The following is a 21,830-nucleotide window of genomic DNA, read 5'->3' on the forward strand; positions in this document are numbered from 1 at the left end:
AATTGTAAATTTAGCCATGGTATGATTCCCAAACTAGTCAAACTTTTTAGCTTTTGAATAGAATGACAGTTCAGTCTGAAAATACTGGTTGCCTTGGGCAGACTAGCGATTCTGATAGACCTCTGACTCTAAGTTTTTGATCAAAATAGGAGAGTGCACTAATAAATTAGGCCTCAGAACAGAGCTTTGAGTTCATGACCTGAAGTCAGAGAGAGACCTGGGTTCTAATCTTAGCCTCAGCCTTCACTAGCTGTTCTATCTCAGACAAATAACTTCATGTCTATAACACAGAGTTTAAGCTTCCTCACTTTAAAAAAAAAAAAAAGATTTTTAAAATTTATTTATTTATTAGAGAGAGAGAGAGAGAGCATGAGGCGGTGGGCAGAGGGAGAAACAGACTCCCCGTTGAGCAGGGATCCCAACATAGGGCTCGATCCTAGGACCCTAGGATCATGACCTCAGCCTAAGGCAGACAGTTAACCAATTGAGTCACCCAGGCCCCCAGCTTCTTCACTTTTAAAATGGAAAACAATGCCTGCCCCATACGGTTGTTGTAAGGAATAAATAAACAACCACAAGTAGAACGCCTAGCACAGAGCAAAGTACCTTGATAAATTGTAGCTATTAAGATTCTTGTTATTATAGAACAGAACTGGTCTATGAAATCTTTCAAAATAAGGGATCTAGGAGAAAAATAAATGAAATAGACCATTGGTAATAAAGCGAGTTTACTTAATATTGTTTAAAAGTGATATTTCTAAATCAGCTTTCAGTACACAGATGTATGATCTCAAGAGCATGCATCCGATATATTATTGTTAAATAATATTTTGTCCAAAATATGCTTAAGCAAAAATTATGATTTCCCGACTGGGTTGCCAAACACTGCCTAACTATTCGCTGGCATATTTACTCCTGCAGTGGCTAATGCAACCAGTCAGGGCAAGAACAAACTCATCGAAGGCAAACCTCCACAGTTGTTAAGAACTATAACCCAGCACGGGCTATTTGTGGTCCAGATAACCTGTTTTTTAGAGAGTGACATTCGCAGATGTTGGATAATGAAATGAAGCCCGACCTTGTGGTTATTGTGAACAGATAAATGTCTAAATCCTTCAGCTTCTGCCAAGCTGCTCGGATCACTTAAAGCTGGGGAAAAGATCTAAAGAGCCAGAAATTGCCATTGTGCTAAAAGCACCAAGAATTCCAAGAACACTGATATTTAACAGGAAGGTGCCCTGTTTAATTGCAGAGATGCGTCACAGCCATGGCTGGCTGGTCTCCAGTGAGAGGGTCCTTGGTGGTGTGCTCTGTCCACATGGGAGACTCTGATATGCCTGGAAGCCTGGAATATCGAGGTGGAGCTGAAGATATAACCTGAATAATAATTCCTCATATTTTATGGTTCTAAGAGTTCTATTTTACATAAATTACATCATTAGATTTTCATAGCAACCATTTGAAGGGGAGAGGGCCAGATGTCATTATTCCAATCTTACAAGGGAAGAAAAGGGCTTGCTCTGGTTACGTGGTTTAGCAGGCACTCAGGTAACAAGAGACAAAACCAGGATTAGGTCCTCCGTCTCCTGACCTCACGTGGCCTTCTTTCTGTTTGACCACACTGTGTTTTCTTTTTTTTGTTTTTAAAGATTTTATTTATTTATTTGACAGGGAGAGATCACAAGTAGGCAGAGAGACACGCAGAGAGAGAGGGGGAAGCAGGCTCCCCACTTAGCAAAGAGCCGGACGCAGGACTCTTGATCCCATGACCGGAGCCGAAGGTAGAGGTTTAACCCACTGAGCCTCCCAGGCGCCCCCGACCACACTGGTTTTTGTGTGTGGCAATTTATTAGAATGTCATCTGCAAAAAAGCTTTGCATTAATAAAGTAGACGTAAAATGTGAAAAATAGTCCTTATGTTATTATGTTAATCTATATTTGCCATTTGTTGCTAAGCTTTTTTTTTCTTTTTTTCCCCTCCTATTCGTGTCTGATTTCTTAAGAAGCCAGATGGGTTTTGAAAGCTACTTTCTTTTTTCTCTCATTAGGTTCCAATTATGAAAGATGTGATTTTGAGAATGGGCTCTGTAGTATGGCACGAGACCAGAGTCTGCAAGTTGGTTGGACAAGGAGAAATGGGATGACTGGTGGCTCACCTCCATTTTATGATCACAGTGGCGACACGTCTGGTAAGCACTTTGAATTTCTTTCTCGTCAAGTGGTTGATTATGGCAGTAGAATTTTGGCTGATATTTGGAAATCAATTATTATAATGCCTAATTTTATGCCTTCTTTAATCATTTTCAGGATGTTTATGATATAAAATATCACACTGGAGTCTCATAGATGCATTCTTGGGATCCTGACAGTCTATCTATAGAATGATTGGATTTTCTAGCTGTTTTGACTCCTTATAGAAAATGGAAAATTTATTATTATTTTTTAAGATTTATTTATTCATTTATTTGACAAGAGATCACAAGTAGGCAGAGAGGCACACAGAGAGAGAGGGGGAAGCAGGCTCCCCACTTAGCAGAGAGCCCAACACGGGACTCGATCCCTGGACCCTGGGATCATGGCCTGAGCCAGAGGCAGAGGGTTTAACCCACTGAGCCACCTAGACACCCTGGAAAATGGAAAATGTAACATGATAATGCTACACAGGTTAATTCATCAAATTACGTTGCTTTTGGCTATACTGATTTCAGCTCAAACAACACTTGTTTTCTTAGGCTATCTAGGAAGCTCTAATGGACCTCTCATTAGCCTTTGAGGTGGCTCTGAAGCCAATCATTTATTGATTTCTTTACTTGATAACCAATGAACTTCATCCATTCACCATTTTGTACCAGGTGATTAAGATATTTTATTTTATTTTAAAGATTTTATTTATTTATTTGATAGAGATCACAAGTAGGCAGAGAGGCAGGCAGAGAGAGAGGGGGAAGCAGGCTCCCCGCTGAGCAGAGAGCCCAATGTGGGGCTCGATACCAGGACCCTGAGATCATGACCTGAACCAGAGGTTAGAGGCTTTAACCCACTGAGCCACCCAGGCGCCCTGCAATTTACTTTTTTTTAAGCCATGATCTTCTCAACTCTGAGGGGGGAATGATGATACTTAATTCATAGGTAGTTGATGTAAAAGCTAAATGAGATATTGTGGGTATAACTTGCCATAAACCATCTGACATTCAAGCAAAGTTGATATTTAGTACATTTCTGGATAATTTTGGTGGTCCTGACTCTAACTTCTAGGTAAGTGAACTGCAGTTTGTTATTTTGCTTGGCTTTGATGGCAAAAATACTTTTTTTTTTAAATTTTTAATTTTTTATAAACATGTATTTTTATCCCCAGGGGTACAGGTCTGTGAATCAGCACTCACCAAAGCACATACCCTCCCCAATGTCCATAACTCCACACCCCTTCTCCCAACCCCCCTCCCCTCAGCAACCCTCAGTTTGTTGGCAAAAATACTTCTTAAAAGGACTTTTTGACAATTGTTAGGAATAAGCCAACCTTATCACAAACAAGGGATCAGCTTTTCAAGCAGGACCAATGACTTGCTGCAGCACAGAAAACTTCTATGTGTGCAGTTACGCTACATGGTGATGATATTGAATCTGGTTCCTACCTTTTAGTTATTACAATACCTTGCAAATTGTTTGATTCTATATATATATCTCTTTTAGAACCACCCCACTGCTTCTTTCTTTTACTTAAAAACTTTCACAGCAGCCATTTACTTATCCTAGGCTTCGTCTTGGGCAGAATACCTGAAATTTTCTCCTTTTGTTGCATGTGGCTCTTTTTCTGTTCCTCTTGTATGGCTCCTCATCTTCAAGTTAGACAACCAGACTGTGTCATTGTGCTTCCTGCTTCCCACTCTCCTTCCTTTCTTTCTCTTCTCTCTCTTTCCTTTCTTTCTTCCTACTCATTTCTCATTTTGTCATGCTGATTTTTTTTGGATAGCTGGTCAATAAATAAATGGGAGCAATTATATCAAAATTGAGATGTTTTATAGGCAGATATCACTGTAGCTGCATCACTTGGTTTGTGTTCCCATCCCTGACATCTAACTAGATGGGTTTGAACCCTGGCACGTCAACCTGCTAGTTCTGTGGTCTCAGTTTCCTCATCTGTAAAGTGGGAATAATAATAAGACCAGCTTCATAGGGAGAACAGGGCAAAATATTGTCTGGCATAATTACTGAAGGCTGGTGATTTTAATAATAGAGATGCATCTCTTGTAACTACAATTACATGTTTAAATATGAGTATTTCCCTAGATATAATTTTAAATAGGCAAATGTTTTGCCTTTAGATATTAGCTGTGAAAATGTTTATAGAAAAATCATCTTGTTGGAATCTTGTCTCCATTCAAAAATCCTTATTTCATGAGTATTAATAAAATTTTTGATTAACTTACTCTTGAAATAATTTGCTGGTGCTCCAACATAATATTTTCCATCATGTAATCAATGCCTTGAGAAGTTTTCAGAGCTAAGTTTGAAAATCTAAGAACATTAAAAACATGACTGTGTCAATATTTGAAGTCTACTAAAGCTTGGAGCAGAGTGATTAAAATATAATACTGATTTTTAAGAAGTATATAATATTACATTGAGATGAAATGATATTCCTACACTGCAAATACATCTTTGCAACAATGGTAAAACTTTATATTTTAAAAAAGAATGGAATATGAGTTTTTCTTGTAACTCTTATCAGACTATCAAGTTTTAAATAATTCTAGAGCGCAGGTGATACTAAAGAAGATATGTGAGGCTTTTAGAGTATGTAATTTATTATAAATGTAAAATGTATAGATTATCAAAGATAAAAAATAATGTATTTGAAAAGCTAATATTTCCATCTATATTTCCATCTTATTTTTCTTATTTGGTATTTAAAATCAGGTTTGAAGGGAGGTATTAGAACTCTTGTTGTATTTTTTTTTTAAGATTTTATTTATTTATTTATTTATTTATTTATTTGACAGAGAGAGAGAGAGATCACAAGTCGGCAGAGAGGCAGGCAGAGAGAGACGGAGAAGCAGGCTCCCCGCAGAGCAGAGAGCCCGATTCGGGGCTCGATCCCAGGACCCTGATATCATGACCTGAGCCAAAGGCAGAGGCTTTAACCCACTAAGCCACCCAGGTGTCCCAGAACTCTTGTTATTTTGACCAGTTATTGAATTAGATCTAAAATCCATGTATTATCATATGACAAACACAAATTACTAAACATCATCCAATCTTTTAATTTTATTCTAGAAAGTGTGATAGTTTTAGCCTAGGACTGAAGGCCTTTCGCTGTTCTCTATGGCCACACCTGCATGACCCATTGCTGGGGCATTTCTTTGGTTGTATGGGATTGCTGGGTAGCACATAATAGCTTTGAAAGTTTCATTTACAGTATTTCTTCTAAAATCTAAAAAGATTTTACTTATTTATTTGAGAGAGAGAGACTGCAGGGAGAGAGAGAGAACATGAACCAGTGGTGAGGGAGGGAGGAACAAAGCCAGAGGGAGAAGCAGGCTCCCCACTGAGCAGGGACCCCCCATGGGGGCCTGATTGCAGGACCTTGGGATCATGACCTGAGCCGAAGGCAGACACTTAACTGACTAAGCACTGCGTTTCTAAATTCATGGTCATATTAACTCTATTTTGTCAAGTAAACATAAGCTAGATCTATATGCCCACTTATTTTTTATTTGTATAGTTCCACTCTGCTCCAGCTTATTATGGATTTTTCAAGCATATGAAAAGTTTCAAAACATATGTACGGTGAATAGCCATATACCCACCACTTAGATATTCAACTGAAATTACAGTATTTGTTTTATCAAATATCTATCCATCTGCTGATCCCTTTCTCCATCTATCAATCCATCATATTTTCAGTGCATTCCAAAGAAGTGGCAGGAATCATTTTACCCCAAATATGTTAGCATGGTATCATCTAGACACAGGGCCTGTGGGTCATTTTCCTGTTTTTGTAAATAAAGTTTTATTGCCCCACCTGTTTATTCACAAAGTGCCTGTGTCTGCTTTTGTGCTACAGCCTTTCAGTTGAGTGTTTGTGACAGACTGTATGGTCCACGGAGCCTAAACTATTTGGCCTTTTAAGAAAAAGTGTGTTTGCCCCTTTAGAATTCAATATTCATTACAATTATTATTTTTTTAAATTTTGAGGTAAAGTCTGAGTTACATGAACACACCAATCATAAATGTACTATTTGATAAGTTCTGATAAATGCATTCACCTGTGCAACCTGTTCTAGATAAAATCTAGAACAAAATCTAGAACATTATCCTCACTCCAGAGAGTTCACTCTAGAACAAAATCTAGAACATCATCTTCACTCCAGAGAGTTATCTAGAACAAAATCTAGAACATTATCCTCACTCCAGAGAGTTCACTCTAGAACAAAATCTAGAACATCATCTTCACTCCAGAGAGTTCACTCTAGAACAAAATCTAGAACATTATCTTCACTCCAGAGTTCACTCATACAACTTCCTATTCCATTCCTGCTCCCAGCCTCCGCTCCCAAGGGAATCACCATTTCAATTTCTTCCTCCTTGAGTTTGTCTTGCCTGTTCTCAAACTTCATGTACATGAACACATACAGTATATATGCCTGATGCAAGGCTTTGTTCACTTAGCATAATGCTGCAGACTCTTCCATGTTGTCATGTTATCCTGAGTTCTTTCCTTTTTATTGCTAAGTAGTGTAGAATTGGCTGAGTTTACCCATCCATTCTCCTATTGATAGAGACTGTGTTTTTTTTTCCTGTTATGGAATTTCATGAAGAAAATTGCTATAAACATTCCTATATAAATAAATCTTTTTGCCCTGAGATGCTGTGTCAATGAATGTCCAGTTTTATGAGAACTGCCAGAGTTTTTTCTAAGATGTCTATAATTTGTTTTGTTTAAGTGGAGGCTTAACTTGTTTAGACTCAAATGGAAAACTCTGTTTTGTTTGTTGTGGGCAGAAGTTCAGGTGTCGATTCAGTTCTTTTAAACTTTACTAGACGTGCCCCTTGCCTACACATGCATGTTTTGATTTTAGCCTGAGATATGGGTGGTTTATTTATGGAACATAAGCCACCTCTTCTTCTGGCTCTCTTCTTTCTAGAATTCTTCCCTTTACTTAGGGTGGACCTGGCTCTGTCCTAGCTCCTTTTCTTTGATTCTTCTGGCCAAGGAGACAGCAGCTTTTCCATCAGAATTTTAGTCACACACACCAGTTACAACCACAGCCTAACCTCAGGCCAAAGCCTGTAGGAATCTAACACGTGGTGATCCCTTTCTCCAAGTTTCTGTTCGCATGAAAGTATGCCTCTAAAGGTTTACCTTTAACTCCTCCTGAGGTCTTAACTTTTAGGTTTTTCTGTATGAGTTTACATTTATCACTGGGCGTTCCCATACCAGCATTCCCTAAACTGCTCCATGCTGCCCTTTGTGATGGGCACTAGGAACCATAATGCGTTTCTAGATACTTGGCAAGGTGCATGATTTAGACAGTGAGTTGTATTATTTTACTAATAAGAAACCGCAAAAGAGGGCACCTGGGTGGCTCAGTCATTAAGCATCTGCCTTTGGCTCAGGTCATGATCCCAGGTTTCTGGGATCGAGCCCTGCATTGGGCTCCCTGCTCCGTGGGAAGTCTGCTTCTCCCTCTCCCATTCCCTCCTGCTTGTGTTCCCTCTTTCACTGTGTCTCTCTCTGTCAAATAAATAAATAAAATCTTAAAAAAAAAAAAAACAGCAAAAGACAAAAGGTGGGAAAAAAAGAATCTCATACTCACTTCCTAGATTTTGTTTTTGCAGCCTTTATAGTCTTAATATCTATTTTGATATCAGTGAAAAATTAATGTTCATTTATTCTTCTATATTTTTATTATTTCAAAAGTTTCTTCTTGAGCATTTACATTGCTTCTTATATTATTATAGGATCTAGAGATATTAGAGTGAAGAACAAAGTTCTTGTACCCAGGGAATTCACCATCTAGTGATGGAGACATAAACCTTATACCTTTTTTATTCTATGAATCTGCATATATTTTCCTTCAAGGACCAGAGAGTAAATAATTTTAGCTTTTTAGATCACAGAGTTTATGTCCCTGCTACTCAACCCTGCCATTATGCTGTAGAAGTAGCCATAGACAATACATGAAGATTGAGCATGGCTGTGTTACAATAAAACTTTATTAATGGACTCTAGAATTTATAATTCATATAGTTTTCATATGTCAACAAATATTATTCTTTTGAAATTTTCAGCCATTTACACATGTAAAATCCCTCAGTTCTCAGGCCATACAAAATCAGGTGGCAGGTGGGATTTGTCTATGAGCCATGGTTTGCGGTCTCAGGTTTGTTCAATAAACATTAATTGAGCATTTTTGCTTCTGACAATATGCACTGTTGGGGATACAGGAGTAAAGGATCAAATTCCTCTTCCAAGAACTAACAGATAAGTTATCTTGATTTTAGTGGTTAGTGGTCACTTTTGTAGCAAACATAGGTCAGTATACCTGATGTATGCACTGATTCTATGTAAAAATCAGCTTTATCATGCTGTTACTTCAACATCCATCTGAATTTTCTTTTTTTTAAAAATATTTTATTTATTTATTTATTTGACAGACAGATCACAAGTAGGCAGAGAGGCAGGCAGAGAGAGAGAGGAGGAAGCAGGCTCCCCATCAAGCAGAGAGCCCGATGGAGAGCTCGATTCCAGGACCCTGGGATCATGACCTGAGCTGAAGGCAGAGGCTTTAATCCACTGAGCCACCCAGGCTCAGTGGCTTCATCTGAATTTTCGATGAAGGAGAAGACTATGATAGTAGGTCAGCTTGCGTCTTACAATAAAAATACAGGTAGGCAAGGTTTGTATTTGTGAAATGAAATTCAGTATATTGTCCCATTTGTGCCATTTTCAATACTTTAGTAAAAAAATAATTAAATGTGAAAATTTTCTTTTATATATTTACATACATGTGTTTATATATGGTGGCGACAATTGTGAATTTCAGTTCAAAAGCTTTTATTAACCCCAAAGTGTGTAAGGCTATGTGTGCTATGAATATAATAAAGACTGTTACAATAGATGCTGCATATGATATGATAGGATCTCTTTGAAAAGCACGCTTGACAATAACACAATGAATTATAATATGCGGAAATTTTTTAAAGTGCTATGACATTAGTCAGAGCATACTGCTCTGTGGATATAGGCAAATTCTGACACCGGAAGAAGCCACTCCAGATGGAAACTGATGTCATCACTTTGAGACAAGACTTGAGAATGGACTTGAAAGATGAGTGGTATTTCAATGGGCAGGGAAGTGAGAGACATGATATTTGAGACTAAAAGAACCACATAAGTACGCTGTAGATATACCTGGTGTGCTCAGACAGTGAAATACCAGTCTGCTCTGAGGATGTTGTCTTTGGAAATGAAGATTAGGCCAAATGTGTCTTTGGGAATGTCAAGATTTATGTCAACCAAAGGTTACTGATTTTATTCATCAGGACCATTGCCTTCTCTCTTTTTCCTCCTCCTTCTGCAGAAAACACATGTGACATATTCTCATGGTGAAAATGTTCAACATATGAGCCACAGAAGGGAACATGCATACCTGACAAAAAAAAAAAACCCTCACCTAACATCATGCCTGATGGGAAAAGATTGAAAATGCCCCTCATAGGAATAAGACAAGGATATCTGTTATTACTACTTCTATTCAAAATTGCACTGGAGTTTCTGGCCAGACAGTTAGATAAGGAAAAGAAATGAAAAGCATCCAGAATGGAAACAGAAAATAAAACTGTCTCTATTTGCAAATGATGTGATTTTATATAGAGAGGGTCCTAAGGCGACTTCTACCTCTGTCCAACCAGACAGCAGAAATGAGAGATGTTGACAGATGAATCGTAGTGGCTTAAATGTTACACAAAGAATTTCAAAGGCTTGCGTATTTGATACTTAATGATTCATTCTGTCTCAAGTAGTATTTTCCAGAGAGCTTTATTTCTTCTACAAATTCTTTGTCAAGCTAATAATATCAAGATCTGTGATGTGTGCTGCATGTTGTGTGCATTCTAAATTCGTGAGCTACATGAAGTTTTCACAATTCCTGAACAAAACTGATGCCTATTTCTTATTAGATAATACGATATCTGTTTATTTTCCCATTTCTTTTATTTCAAATTCAGAGTAATACATCAGTCAGGGAATCACAGTTGACAACTTAGATGATTATTTGACTTAACTGATATGACATCAATGAAAATTTTCCATATAACAAAAGTAGTCAAGCTGTCAAATATTTTAAAGTAAATATTATTATTCCACAGATTTGAGCTTAATAATAATACATTCTGTAATTTCTCTGTAGAAATACAGAAATTTTTCATAGGTCATTTGTTTTTTTTTTGGCACAAATTTTATTTTTTACAGGCAGATGGCTTATTTCTTTGTGAAATTTATATGGATATATATTCTTCAAATTAATTCAGCCACAAGTTAAAAAAAACCCATACCCCCCCAGAAATACATAAAGTCAAATAATAGTGTATTAAAATAAATATGATACAAATTTCAAAGAACATATTTTTGTTTAAAAGAATATATCTTTGGAACTACAACCAAATAACCAGCAGACTGAGATTCTGCCAAGTGAAAGCAGGCAGGGAATTTTACCAATTAAAGCCCTTGGAAAGGACCCAGTGGATTGCAGTTCTTTGCAAATGAAGTCTGGCAACATGATGAGAAGATACATTGATTCAGTGTGTGCTACAACTGAATTAGTCAAGGAAGGATTTACAAGCACTCAACTAGTTTAAGCTTCATAGACTAGTCAGCACTTTTAACATGTAGCAAGTAGAACGAGAGAACCAAACTAATGGCTATCTAATTGTGGTAGGCAGAATTCTAAAGAGGTCCCCTGCCCACGTATTCTAAGATTCCCATCCCCTGGTTATTCAATCAAAACAAATCTAGGTGCTATTGTAAGAGGACTTTATAGATGTACTATGGTTATGAATCAGTTGACCTTAAAATAAATTGAATCTGGGCTGTTGAAGTGAGCCCAGTGTAATCACATGGTTCCTTAGGACCCTCTCTATATAAGATCATGTCATTTGCAAGTAGAGATAGTTTTACTTTCTGTTTCCATTCTGGATGCTTTTTATTTTTTTTCCTTATCTAACTGTCTGGCCAGAAACTCAAGTGCAATTTTGAGCAGAAGTGGTAATAACAGATATCCTTGTCTTACTCCTATGAGGGGCATTTTCTTTTTTCTTTTTTTTTTTTTTTAAAGATTGTATTTATTTATTTGAGAAAGAGGCAGTGGGAGAGAGCATGAGCGAGGAGAAGGTCAGAGGGAGAAGCAGACTCCCCGTGGAGGTGGGAGCCCGATGCGGGACTCGATCCCGGAACTCCGGGATCATGACCTGAGCCGAAAGCAGTCGTCCAACCAACTGAGCCACCCAGGCGTCCCTATGAGGGGCATTTTCAATCTTTTCCCATCAGCCATGATGTTAGGTAAGGGTTTTTTGTAGATGTCATTTGTCAGGTATGCATGTTCCCTCCTGTGGCTCATCTGTTGAATATTTATGTCATGAGAATTTGTCTCATGTGTTTTCTGTGTTGATTGAGATGATCATGAGATTTTGGACTTTACTTGATCAATATGGCATTTTGTAATGATTGGCTTTCATACATTGAACTAACTTTGCATTCCTGAGATAAATCCTACTTGGTCGTGGTGAATAATCCTTTTTATATCTTGCTTGATGAGACTTTCTTGTATTTTGTTTAGGGTTTTCACATTTATATTAGTCTGAGATACTGATCTATACTTTTCTTATCATTTGGTTTGTCTGGTTTTGATATCAAGGTGACAATGGCCTCACAGAATGAATTGAGAAGTATTCTCTCCTTTTGAACTTTGTGCAAGAGTTTGTGAAGTACTGATTTTAATTCCTGTTGGAATGTTTATAGAATTCACTGGTTAATCCTTCTGTGACTGAGAATTTCTTTGTGGAAAGCTTTTTGATGATAGATTCATTCTCTTTACTTATTATAATTTATTCAGATTTTATATTTCTTCTTAAGTGAGTTTTGGTCCTGAGTCAATGTTTGTGTCTCTCTAGGAACTTGTCATATCATCTATATTATCCAATTTGTTAGCTTGAAATTGTTGATAATATCACCCTATAGTTTTTTTGCTTCTATAAGGTTGGTGGTTCCAACCCTATTTAACTCTTCATTTAGCAAATTGAGTCTTTTTTCCCCCCTATTAGTCAGTTTAGTTAAAGATTTGTTAATTTTGTTGATCTTTCCAAGAACCAACTTCTGGTTTCTTTATTTTATTTCTGTTATTTTTTAATTTCATTTATCTCTGCTCTAATATCAAATTAAACTTTGGCTCATTTGGGGTTTAGTCTGCTTTTCTTTTAAGCTTCGTAAGGTGGAAGATTAGTCTGTGATTTAAAAGTTTTCTTTTTTTCAAATTAGAAATTTGCAGCTACCAATTTATTTCTAAGCTCTCATTTAACTGTGTCCCATACATTTTGGTATTTTCATTTTCATTCATCTCAAGTATTTACTAATTTCTCTTCTGATTTTCCGTTTGACCCATTGGTTATTTATAAAGATTTTATTATTTATTTATTTATTTATTTGAGAGTGAAAAAGAGAACATGATCATTTGATTTTCACATATTTGGAAATCCCCACTTCTCTTTCTACTGTTGACTCAAATCACTCCTCAGTGATAGAACATACTTGTTTAATTCATATTTTGTTAAATTTATTGAGATTTGTTTTATGTCCTGAAATATGGTCTTCACTGAAGAATATTTTGTGTGGACTGTAGAAATATGTGTATTTTGCTGTTGTTGGATGGACTGTCCTGTAGGTGTCTGTTAGGTCTAATAGATGTAGTGTGGCTTAAGTCTTTTGTTCCCCTACTGATTTTTTAGGTGGTCTATCCATTCTTGAAAGTGGGGTATCTGTTCAACTATTTTTGTTGAATTGTTTATTTTCACTTTGCTTTTATTAGCTTTTGCTTCATATTTTAAGGCTATGTTTTGAGGTGCATATGTTTATAATTATTTTATTTTCTTGATAGCTTGATTCTTTTATCATGATAAATTGTGCTTGTTTGTCTCTAATAATATTTTTGTGTGTGTGTTCAATCTTTTTTTCCCCCTGGGTTTCCAGATCTCCTTTTGTTATTATTTGTATGTTATGGTTTTTATATGCTTTTATATTCATCCTTTTGGGGTAGTTGTATTGTTTGATCATGTTTTTATATAACATGTTAACCTCAGTTTTGATTGGAGACTTTAATCAACTTACAAATAGTATAACTTCTACTAAGGTGGGATTTAGACCTGCCACCTGCTGTTTGTTTTCTGTATGTCTCATGCTTTTCTTGTTACTCTTTTCCTCCATTACTGTTTTCTGCTACAGTATAGATATTTTGTAATGTATCCTGTTAATTTACTTTCTCATTCTTTCTCTTTTTCATTATTTCTCATTCTCTTTCATTAACAGTGAATTATAATTTTACTTTAATCAATTATAACAACAAATTAAGAGACACGTTCTATTGATCACTTTTTTTCTTTTTTATGGGTCATATTTTCTTGTTTCCTTATGTTTCTCACAATTACCTTGGGAACATGGATATTTAAAACAATATAATAAAGCAAATCTGAAAGTCTGATGTCTTAGTTCAGTGACTTTTCTAGACCAATTCTGGAGTCTTTATTCTTGTCATGTATAGCCATTGGATTCTCTATATGGTCAACTTCATGGTCAGTTAATGATCAAAGAGAGAATTCCTTAAATGCCTGCAATCACTAAATCTCCCAGTGTTTGTTGAGGGACTTGCTGTGCCTGTTGAGGATCACTATCAACAAAACCAGGCAGTGGACAACTCTGTCTTAGTATTAACTTTCTGCTTTCATAGAGCCTCAAAGTCAGCCAGAGATGAGAGCTGAGGGCCTTTTAGGCCTTTTGTGCAAGTATATGTCCATCTATATTTGCAGGAAAAATAAGAGTATTTCAAAGCCAAGTCCTATGGGACATCCCAATCCCCAGAGTTTGTTTTTAGCTTTTTGGTTAGACTTTTGAGCCCCAACTGTTATATGCTACTTCGGGCCAACTATAAAATTAAAATACTTACCTCTCATTTCCTCCATTTCCTAAGTTATAAGTGATTAATAGGAATGAATGTGAGCAGAAGGATAAATAAATTGCATGTTACAGGTAGCCTGTGGGCCCAAGTGCTTGCAGGGAAGAAGACTTTTTCCACTGAACAAGGTATTTTTTTTTTTTTTTCTGAGTGACCTTTTTATTATGTTCATATGCTCAGGGTGAGGGGACCCCTAGGCCCTAAAATAACAACAAAAATATATTAGTTAGATATTATAACTCTGGTACCTGAAATAAAGACAAATAGAAAACTATGTTAAAACATTAAAAAGTTGCAAATTCTCATTATAAGTATTTACATGTGTATTCTGGTGCCAAATTTATAGACACATTTCTTTTAAATTAGCTTGATAAAATATCCTGAGTGGTGAATTTCAGACAGCCTTGTAAGTGGGCTTTTTTGGGGAAACACCAGACATGTCAAATAATGACGATTATTTGGTAATGAGGTTTTTTTTTTTTTTTTTTTTTTTAAAGATTTTATTTATTTATTTGACAGAGAGAGAGATCACAAGTCGGCGGAGAGTCAGGCAGAGAGAGAGAGAGAGAGAGAGAGAAGCAGGCTCCCGCTGAGCAAAGAGCCCGATGCGGGGCTCGATCCCAGGACACTGAGATCATGACCTGAGCCGAAGGCAGCGGCTTAATCCACTGAGCCACCCAGGCGCCCCGAGGTTTTTTTTTTTTTAAAGATTTTATTCATTTATTTGACAGAGAGAGATCACAAGTAGGCATAGAGGCAGGCAGAGGGAGAGAGAGGGGGAAGCAGGCTCCCTGCTGAGCAGAGAGCCCGATGCGGGACTCGATCCCAGGACCCTGAGATCATGACCCGAGCCGAAGGCAGCGGCTTAACCCACTGAGCCACCCAGGCGCCCCTGGTAATGAGGTTTTGAAAGAGCTCTGTTTTCTTCTCATTGCTCTGGCTGCCATGCTGGACTGCTATTTTTCAAAGTTGTTACGGATCTGGAAGTGAGCAGTGGGAATAGGACAAGTTAAAAAACCATAAGGGGAGCCCGGGGACTCAGTCGGTTGAACATCTGACTCTTGATTTGGGCTCAGGTCTTCATTTCAAGGTCATGCATTAAAGCCCTGAGTTGGGCTCCACTTTGGGTGTGGAGAAGACGTTAAAAAAAAAAAAAATGGCAGAAACAAAAACACAACCAAAACCCATAAAACTCATTTGCTGGTTTTTGTTTTTGTTTTGTTTTTCTTCATTGCCTGAATGGAGGAGTAAATTTTCATTGGCATTTTTGTTGATATCACCCTTTTGCTTATGGTCAAGTTTTATGATATATTAAAGTGATTCCTGTAGCTCTTCATCACTGAAGCAGGCTTAAATTGAAATGGCCACATTCATTGATAAGTTGCCAGCAATATTAAGAGATTACTATTTGAGGGTGTCCTTTAAGACCTACAGTTTTAGCAAATATTATGTGGTTGTGTTGAGCTTGTTAGTTTAATGAGTGGGTATGAGACAAAACTTATGATTTAATGGAAACAGAATTTAATAAATAGAAATTACCAACCAGAAAAAATTTATACTAAAGACTATTATTTCTTCTCTGTTATCTGAACTTAGTCATATTTCTGTCGTAGGTGAACACACTTTTGCCTTTCCAAAAGTTTTGACATTTTAACCTTTGCTTCAGTCCTTGGGCCTTGTCATGATGATCCATTTTTGCAGCCTGATTTTTGGGGAAATGTTCTTGAGGACTGATATTATCTCACTGTCAAAACACTCAAACTTTTTAAGCTCCTTTGAGCCAGTTGGTTGCTCTATAACATGCAATACGATTTATGTCCCTTCTGCTCACACTCATTCCTATTAATCACTTAGAATCTGGGAAATGGAGGAAATGCAAGGCTGCTTGTCAATAGTTGAAGAAAGTGAGACTGAAAATTCTACCTTATCTCTCCTGAGGATCAAGGTTGCTGGAATTCACTGCCAAAGTTGTTGGATTCAGCCCTTCTGACTTGACTCATGGTTTTTGTTGCTTTCATATTTTATATGCTTCCTTTTTTTTTTTTTTGGTCATCAGTCTTGGTTTATGTTGGGGTTTTATTTCAACCCTTACCCAGCAACTGAGAAAAAAAATTTTCTTTGAAAGCCCTTTAATGTAAACATTTAACATTTTCAATAAAATCACACTGCTTATTCTTACTTTGCCATTTTGATAGTTAACACTTTACCATGAGATTATTTGAAATATGTTTTAAAGATATGCTGTGCATTTACTTTTCTGGATACAGGCATAAAATGGGAATTTAGGAGCCATATAAGCAAGCCGAGATGAATACAGTAGAGGTGGATAGGAAACTTATAATGGTGATAGTGATGTTTACATATATGTGTATAATATGATTGTTGGTAGGCTACTTCAGGAGTAAGAGGAGTATGTGTCAAAAACATTTGGTACATTTTTGGTTATCAATTTCGTGAGTCTCTTCTCATTGGTTAAAAGCAGCAGTAGGATGGGGTGTAGGATGAGGGAATGTACATGCGAGGAAAACTTACACTGCCAAGGATGTGCTTCTTTCTTGTATACTTATAGACAGGATGACTAACGTATTTTGGAGAACAAGGGAGAGTTTTCCATAAGATAGTATTTTTCTCTAAGGAACAGCTTCATCAGTTAAAGAAATTCTATATTCACACTGTAGGGATCAAGGTAAAATTGAGTGTGCATTTAAAGAAATACTTTGTATTGCCACTACATTGTTGGAATTAAAGGTAGAAATCAGATGTTGGTGTTGGGTGCATTTTGAACACTTCTTTGTTTTCTCCCATAAGAAGAAAGTTTATTCCTAGACAAGTGTTAAAAGATATCAAGCTGTTTCTGAATTTAAAATGTTACCTTTTGGGCACGTGGGTGGCTCAGTCAGTTAAGCATCTGGCTTCAGCTCAGGTCATGCGGGGTCCTGGGATAAAGTCCTGCACTGGGCTCTCTGTGCTGCAGGGAGCCTGCTTCTCCCTGTCCTCCTTCCTGCCACTCCCCTGCTTGTGCTCACTCTGTCTCTCTCTCTCTTTGTTAAACAAATAAAGCCTTTTTTAAAAAATAAAACTTTACATTTTTAAAAAAGATATTTATTTTTTATATATTTATTTAGAGTGTGAGCAGGAGAAGGGGCAGAAGGAGAGGGAGAGAGAGAGCCTCAAGCAGATGCCACACTGAGCTTGGGGTCTCATGCGTGGCTTGATCTCACTACCCTGAGATCATGACTTGAGTTGAACTCGAGAGTTGGATGCTTAACAGACTGAGCCACCCAGTTGAATACTATTCATTTGTATTGCTAGTAATATGATTGCAATAATACTTATTTAAGTGATAATATGATATATAGTAAATATAATAACTCATTATGATTATTTGATTATTCATTTGCTTAGCATTTGCATTACCTTCTGAACATGAAGCAAGAGAAAACTAATGACTGTCCACTGTATTACGTGATACCAGCTCTTCATCTAAATCATGTTTATATAATTATTCCAGGGAGTACATTCTCAGAACGGTCTTTTGTTATTGCAGGGGTTTCAGTTATGGCTCTGACCTTATTTACAGCAATCATTAATGTCATTATTTTCTGGTAATTAGGGTACAGTTTTGAAATAGGTCTAGGGAAGAAGAGGTGTCTTAGGTTTCATAATTTTACTATCGATTCTCTCAATGATATGACAATTAAATTTGATTTCCAACCCAGCTTTAAATGACCATGGAATAACTTGGTCGATAGGTTATCATAATCATCAACATTATCTTTTCATTCCTTTTGACAAATAGCAAGACACCAAATAGAGTAGGACACAGTTAGTTCCCCAATTATACGCTATAACTGTGTCAAGCACTGTAGGAAATTATAAAAGCCCAGAAAATGTCCCACACTTATGTTCTAGCCCTTTAATAATAATGGTTCTCTGGCAAGGTCTTCACTGCAAAATGTGGGACAGCATCAGGGCTCTGCATCATTTTCTACGATCACAGGGAAAGCTGGGACTCTTTGATCCAATTTTTTCTAGAGCAAACAATGATCTCCTTTGAAGTTTTCATTTATTTTGGTGATGCCAGTACCTTGTTTTCCCTGGATACTGTCTTTGCAGGGATATAACTTCCTGTGTTGCAGGAGATAAATTAGGTCGTGACTGCAGCTCATAGTAGTGTTATAGGGAGTATAATCACAAGAAGATATTTCTCTGGGGAATGTAGAGACATAAAATGATCAGCCAGACCATTTGCAAAAATGAATGGTGTGGTTAAATATTTTATTCTTGAAACAGAAATATATTGACCTAATGTGGATATGGGCCTACATTCTTACTGCCTGGTATACTAAATAAATTTACCAAGGATTTCTGTCAGTAACACGCTGACTGTTGTTACCCACAGCCCACTTCCTCTCACTGGTCTCCAAAGGGAATTCTACTTCCTCAGACTTAAGAAGCAGAATCTTTCTTCCGACGAATAACCAACATCCCTGTCAGGTACTTGAAAACACACAGCATTTCAAATACTTTTCACATTTGGGAAATTCTGTTTTATAATGAGTAATATAATTCAGATATTACTTATTTTTCACAGATTACATTTTATTACTTCTCCAGCCAGGTGAGTAACAAATTAGTGGCTGGCCTTCAAACTACACGTGGTGGTCCCATCCAGCATTTATGGCAAAGCACAGCTGGGCTCCGCAATCAGTGGGAGAGAAATGTCATGGACATCCAGAGCAACCAGAAATTTCAGGTATGCATGTTATATTTTCTAACTGTGTCCTTGAAGGAAAAATGGTAAAATACAGGTCTTTAACTGATGTAGGAAACAAAGGCAGAAGAAAAGTTATTAAATTTCCTTACTCCCTACAGCCTATTGACAAGTCCTTAAAATAGGCCGAGTAACATTCCTCTAGGAACTCAGTTACCTTGATGTTATTTGCTAATGGGAAGAGGCAGTCTTAGCCTGACCCCCAGGACCCTGTAAGTCTATTTTAACATATATAAAAATTCCTTTGGAAATATCCTGTATCTCTACCCCCAAGATACATGTTGGCAATCATTCTCCAAGCATATGGCCCACCAATACACATCTGAAGGGTCTCGTGTCTCGGGTTTTATTAGACAGTAATAAATGACCTTTCCCAACAACAGCTGGTTCCCCTCAAGTCTGGAAACCTTGTTTCCAAAATTCCTTAGAGACGAACACTATCCCTAACGCCCTCCCAACTTGAAAGGATATAATAAGCCATTCCTCGTGACCACAGTGTAGCCCTCTCTACCCATGGGTTTTATCCCCGTGCTTTAATAAAACTACCTTTTTGCACCAAAGACATCTCAAGAATTCTTTCTTGGCTGCCTGGCTTCAAACCCTAATATCTTTCCTATATCATTAATAATAGATGAATTAAAAATAAGATGACCAGTGTCTCAGTTGGCCAAGGCCTAAGGGATTTGCCAGGACTGTCAAGCACTGAAACCAAACAGTCTCAGGAAACTGGGATGGCCAGTCACCCAAAAGACAGGTTTAAATGTTATGTATAAAAACCAAAGTTGAGCAACATGGGGGCTTAAGGGGGTAGGAGAAGAATAAATGAAACAAGATGGGATTGGGAGGGAGACAAACCATAAGTGACTCTTAATCTCACAAAACAAACTGAGGGTTGCTGGGGGGAGTGGGTTTGGGAGAAGGGGGGTGGGGTTATGGACATTGGGGAGGGTATGTGCTTTGGTGAGTGCTGTGAAGTGTGTAAACCTGGCGACTCACAGACCTGAACCCCTGGGGATAAAAATATATGTTTACAAAAAATAAAAAATTAAAAAAAACCCCAAAGTTGATATATTTTAACATATATTTATATATCAGCTTTCTAATTATCTTCTTAATTTTTTAAATCCCCTTCATTTTCTATTTCTTTTACTATTCCAACCTCCTCTTTCTTCTCATTTCTTATTCTTAAGAATTACTTATCATCCAAACTTTTCTCATGCTTATCAGAGAACAGAGTTATATTGGGTAATGAGGAAAGAGACTATTTGATTTAAATACTAATTCCAAATGCTGTTGAAGTAGAATAATTGTCATATTCATTTCATGGCTAAACTCAAATTATTCAATACAGCCTTTATTTTCCAAAATAATTTTGAGAAGGAAAGCCCATGCAAGCCTATAAAAGACAAACTTATTTATGCAGCCTAATAAAACTTATGTATGGTGGAAATTATAATCTCATGATTATTACAGGAGTTCTTGGTAAAGCATTGCATATTTTTACATTTGAGAGAGCTGAGAAAAATTTCCCATTAAAAACAGGATCTTAAAGCATTTTATAAATTTGCTTTTTAAACCCGGTTTGCAGGCCAATTTAGCCATCTTGGCTAAAGCAGGTTTCCTTTATTGTCTGTTATTTGAATAGTATAATAATCAATTTTGTAATTTTAATACAGAGTAGAAAATCATCTGCCATGTGATGGATTTAGCACTTGCTTAACTATAGGGATTGAATTGGATTGAATTTTAACTTCAGTTATTTTGAGTGGCAAGAGGAAAGATGGGAGAATGAGCAGGATTTCTACTGTAAAATTGAATTGTGAGCTCTAAGAATGACACATTTTCTTAATTGATCTGTCATAAATTCACTGTAGTTTGAAATTTCAGGCTTTTGTAAACTAAATGGGGTTCCAAAGAGGATCGGAGAAAATCACTTCGTAGATGGTTAAATGACACCTAGATGAGAGCACATTGGAGGAACTGTATGGCTGGAAACATAACTCTGCCACTTGAAGCTTTGCACTCTATTGAAGTCAGATATATTGGTGTGGGGGCTGCGTGGGGACCATAGGGTATCTTAAGCCATCAGGCATTCAAGTCCTCCTGTGAATGATTGATTGATTGATTTAACAAAGACTCACTTGGGGCACTCAGGGTGTATCAGATGGGATTCAGGGAATGTTCCTAGTATGTTTGAAGAAAAGAATTTTCTCCCAGCTTTATTGAGATATAACTGATATATGTGTAAGTTTAATGGATGTAATATGATGATTTGATGCATGTACATTGTGAAGTGATTTTCACAAAAAAGTTAGCTAACATACCCATCACATTGCAAAATTATAATTTTTATCATGCAGTAAAAACATTTAAGATCTACTGTCTTAGCAACTTGGAAGTATATAATACAGTATTATTAGCTATATTCACCATGCTGTTTATAGATACTGAGAATTTAGTCATTTGATAGCTGGAAGTTAGTGCCCTTTGACCATTATTTCCCTGTTTCCCCTACCATGCAGACCCTGGCAACTGAAAAATTACTCTGTTTCTATGTTTGGCTTTTATAGATTCCACATGTAAGTGAATCATAGAGTATTTGTCTTTCTGTGACTTATTTAACTTAGCATAGTACCCTCAAAGTTCCAGCATGCTGTCCTAAGTGATAAGATTTCTTTCCATTTTTGGCTGAATTATACTTTTGTATGAATATACCACATTTTCTTTCTCCATTCATCTGTTGATGGACACTTGGGTTATTTATGGCTTGGCTGTTGTAAATACTGTTTCAATAAATATGAGAGTGCAGATATCTCTTTGAGGTTGTGATCTCA

General features: G+C 36.9%; 1 protein-coding gene across 1 annotated transcript in view; it reads left to right on the forward strand.

Annotated features, from left to right (window-relative positions):
• Positions 1 to 21,830, forward strand: part of MALRD1 (MAM and LDL receptor class A domain containing 1) — a gene marked incomplete at its 5' end in the record, with an annotated part of 779,396 nt that overhangs the window by 17,604 nt on the left and 739,962 nt on the right. The window contains 3 exons of the mRNA XM_082742491.1: positions 2,049 to 2,189; positions 18,625 to 18,719; positions 18,817 to 18,978. Of these exons, the coding sequence (XP_082598617.1) occupies positions 2,049 to 2,189; positions 18,625 to 18,719; positions 18,817 to 18,978 (398 nt within the window). The remainder of the gene's footprint in view (positions 1 to 2,048; positions 2,190 to 18,624; positions 18,720 to 18,816; positions 18,979 to 21,830) is intronic.

Source organism: Mustela nivalis (assembly GCF_964662115.1).
Source record: "Mustela nivalis genome assembly, chromosome: 7".
Taxonomy (NCBI): domain Eukaryota; kingdom Metazoa; phylum Chordata; class Mammalia; order Carnivora; family Mustelidae; genus Mustela; species Mustela nivalis.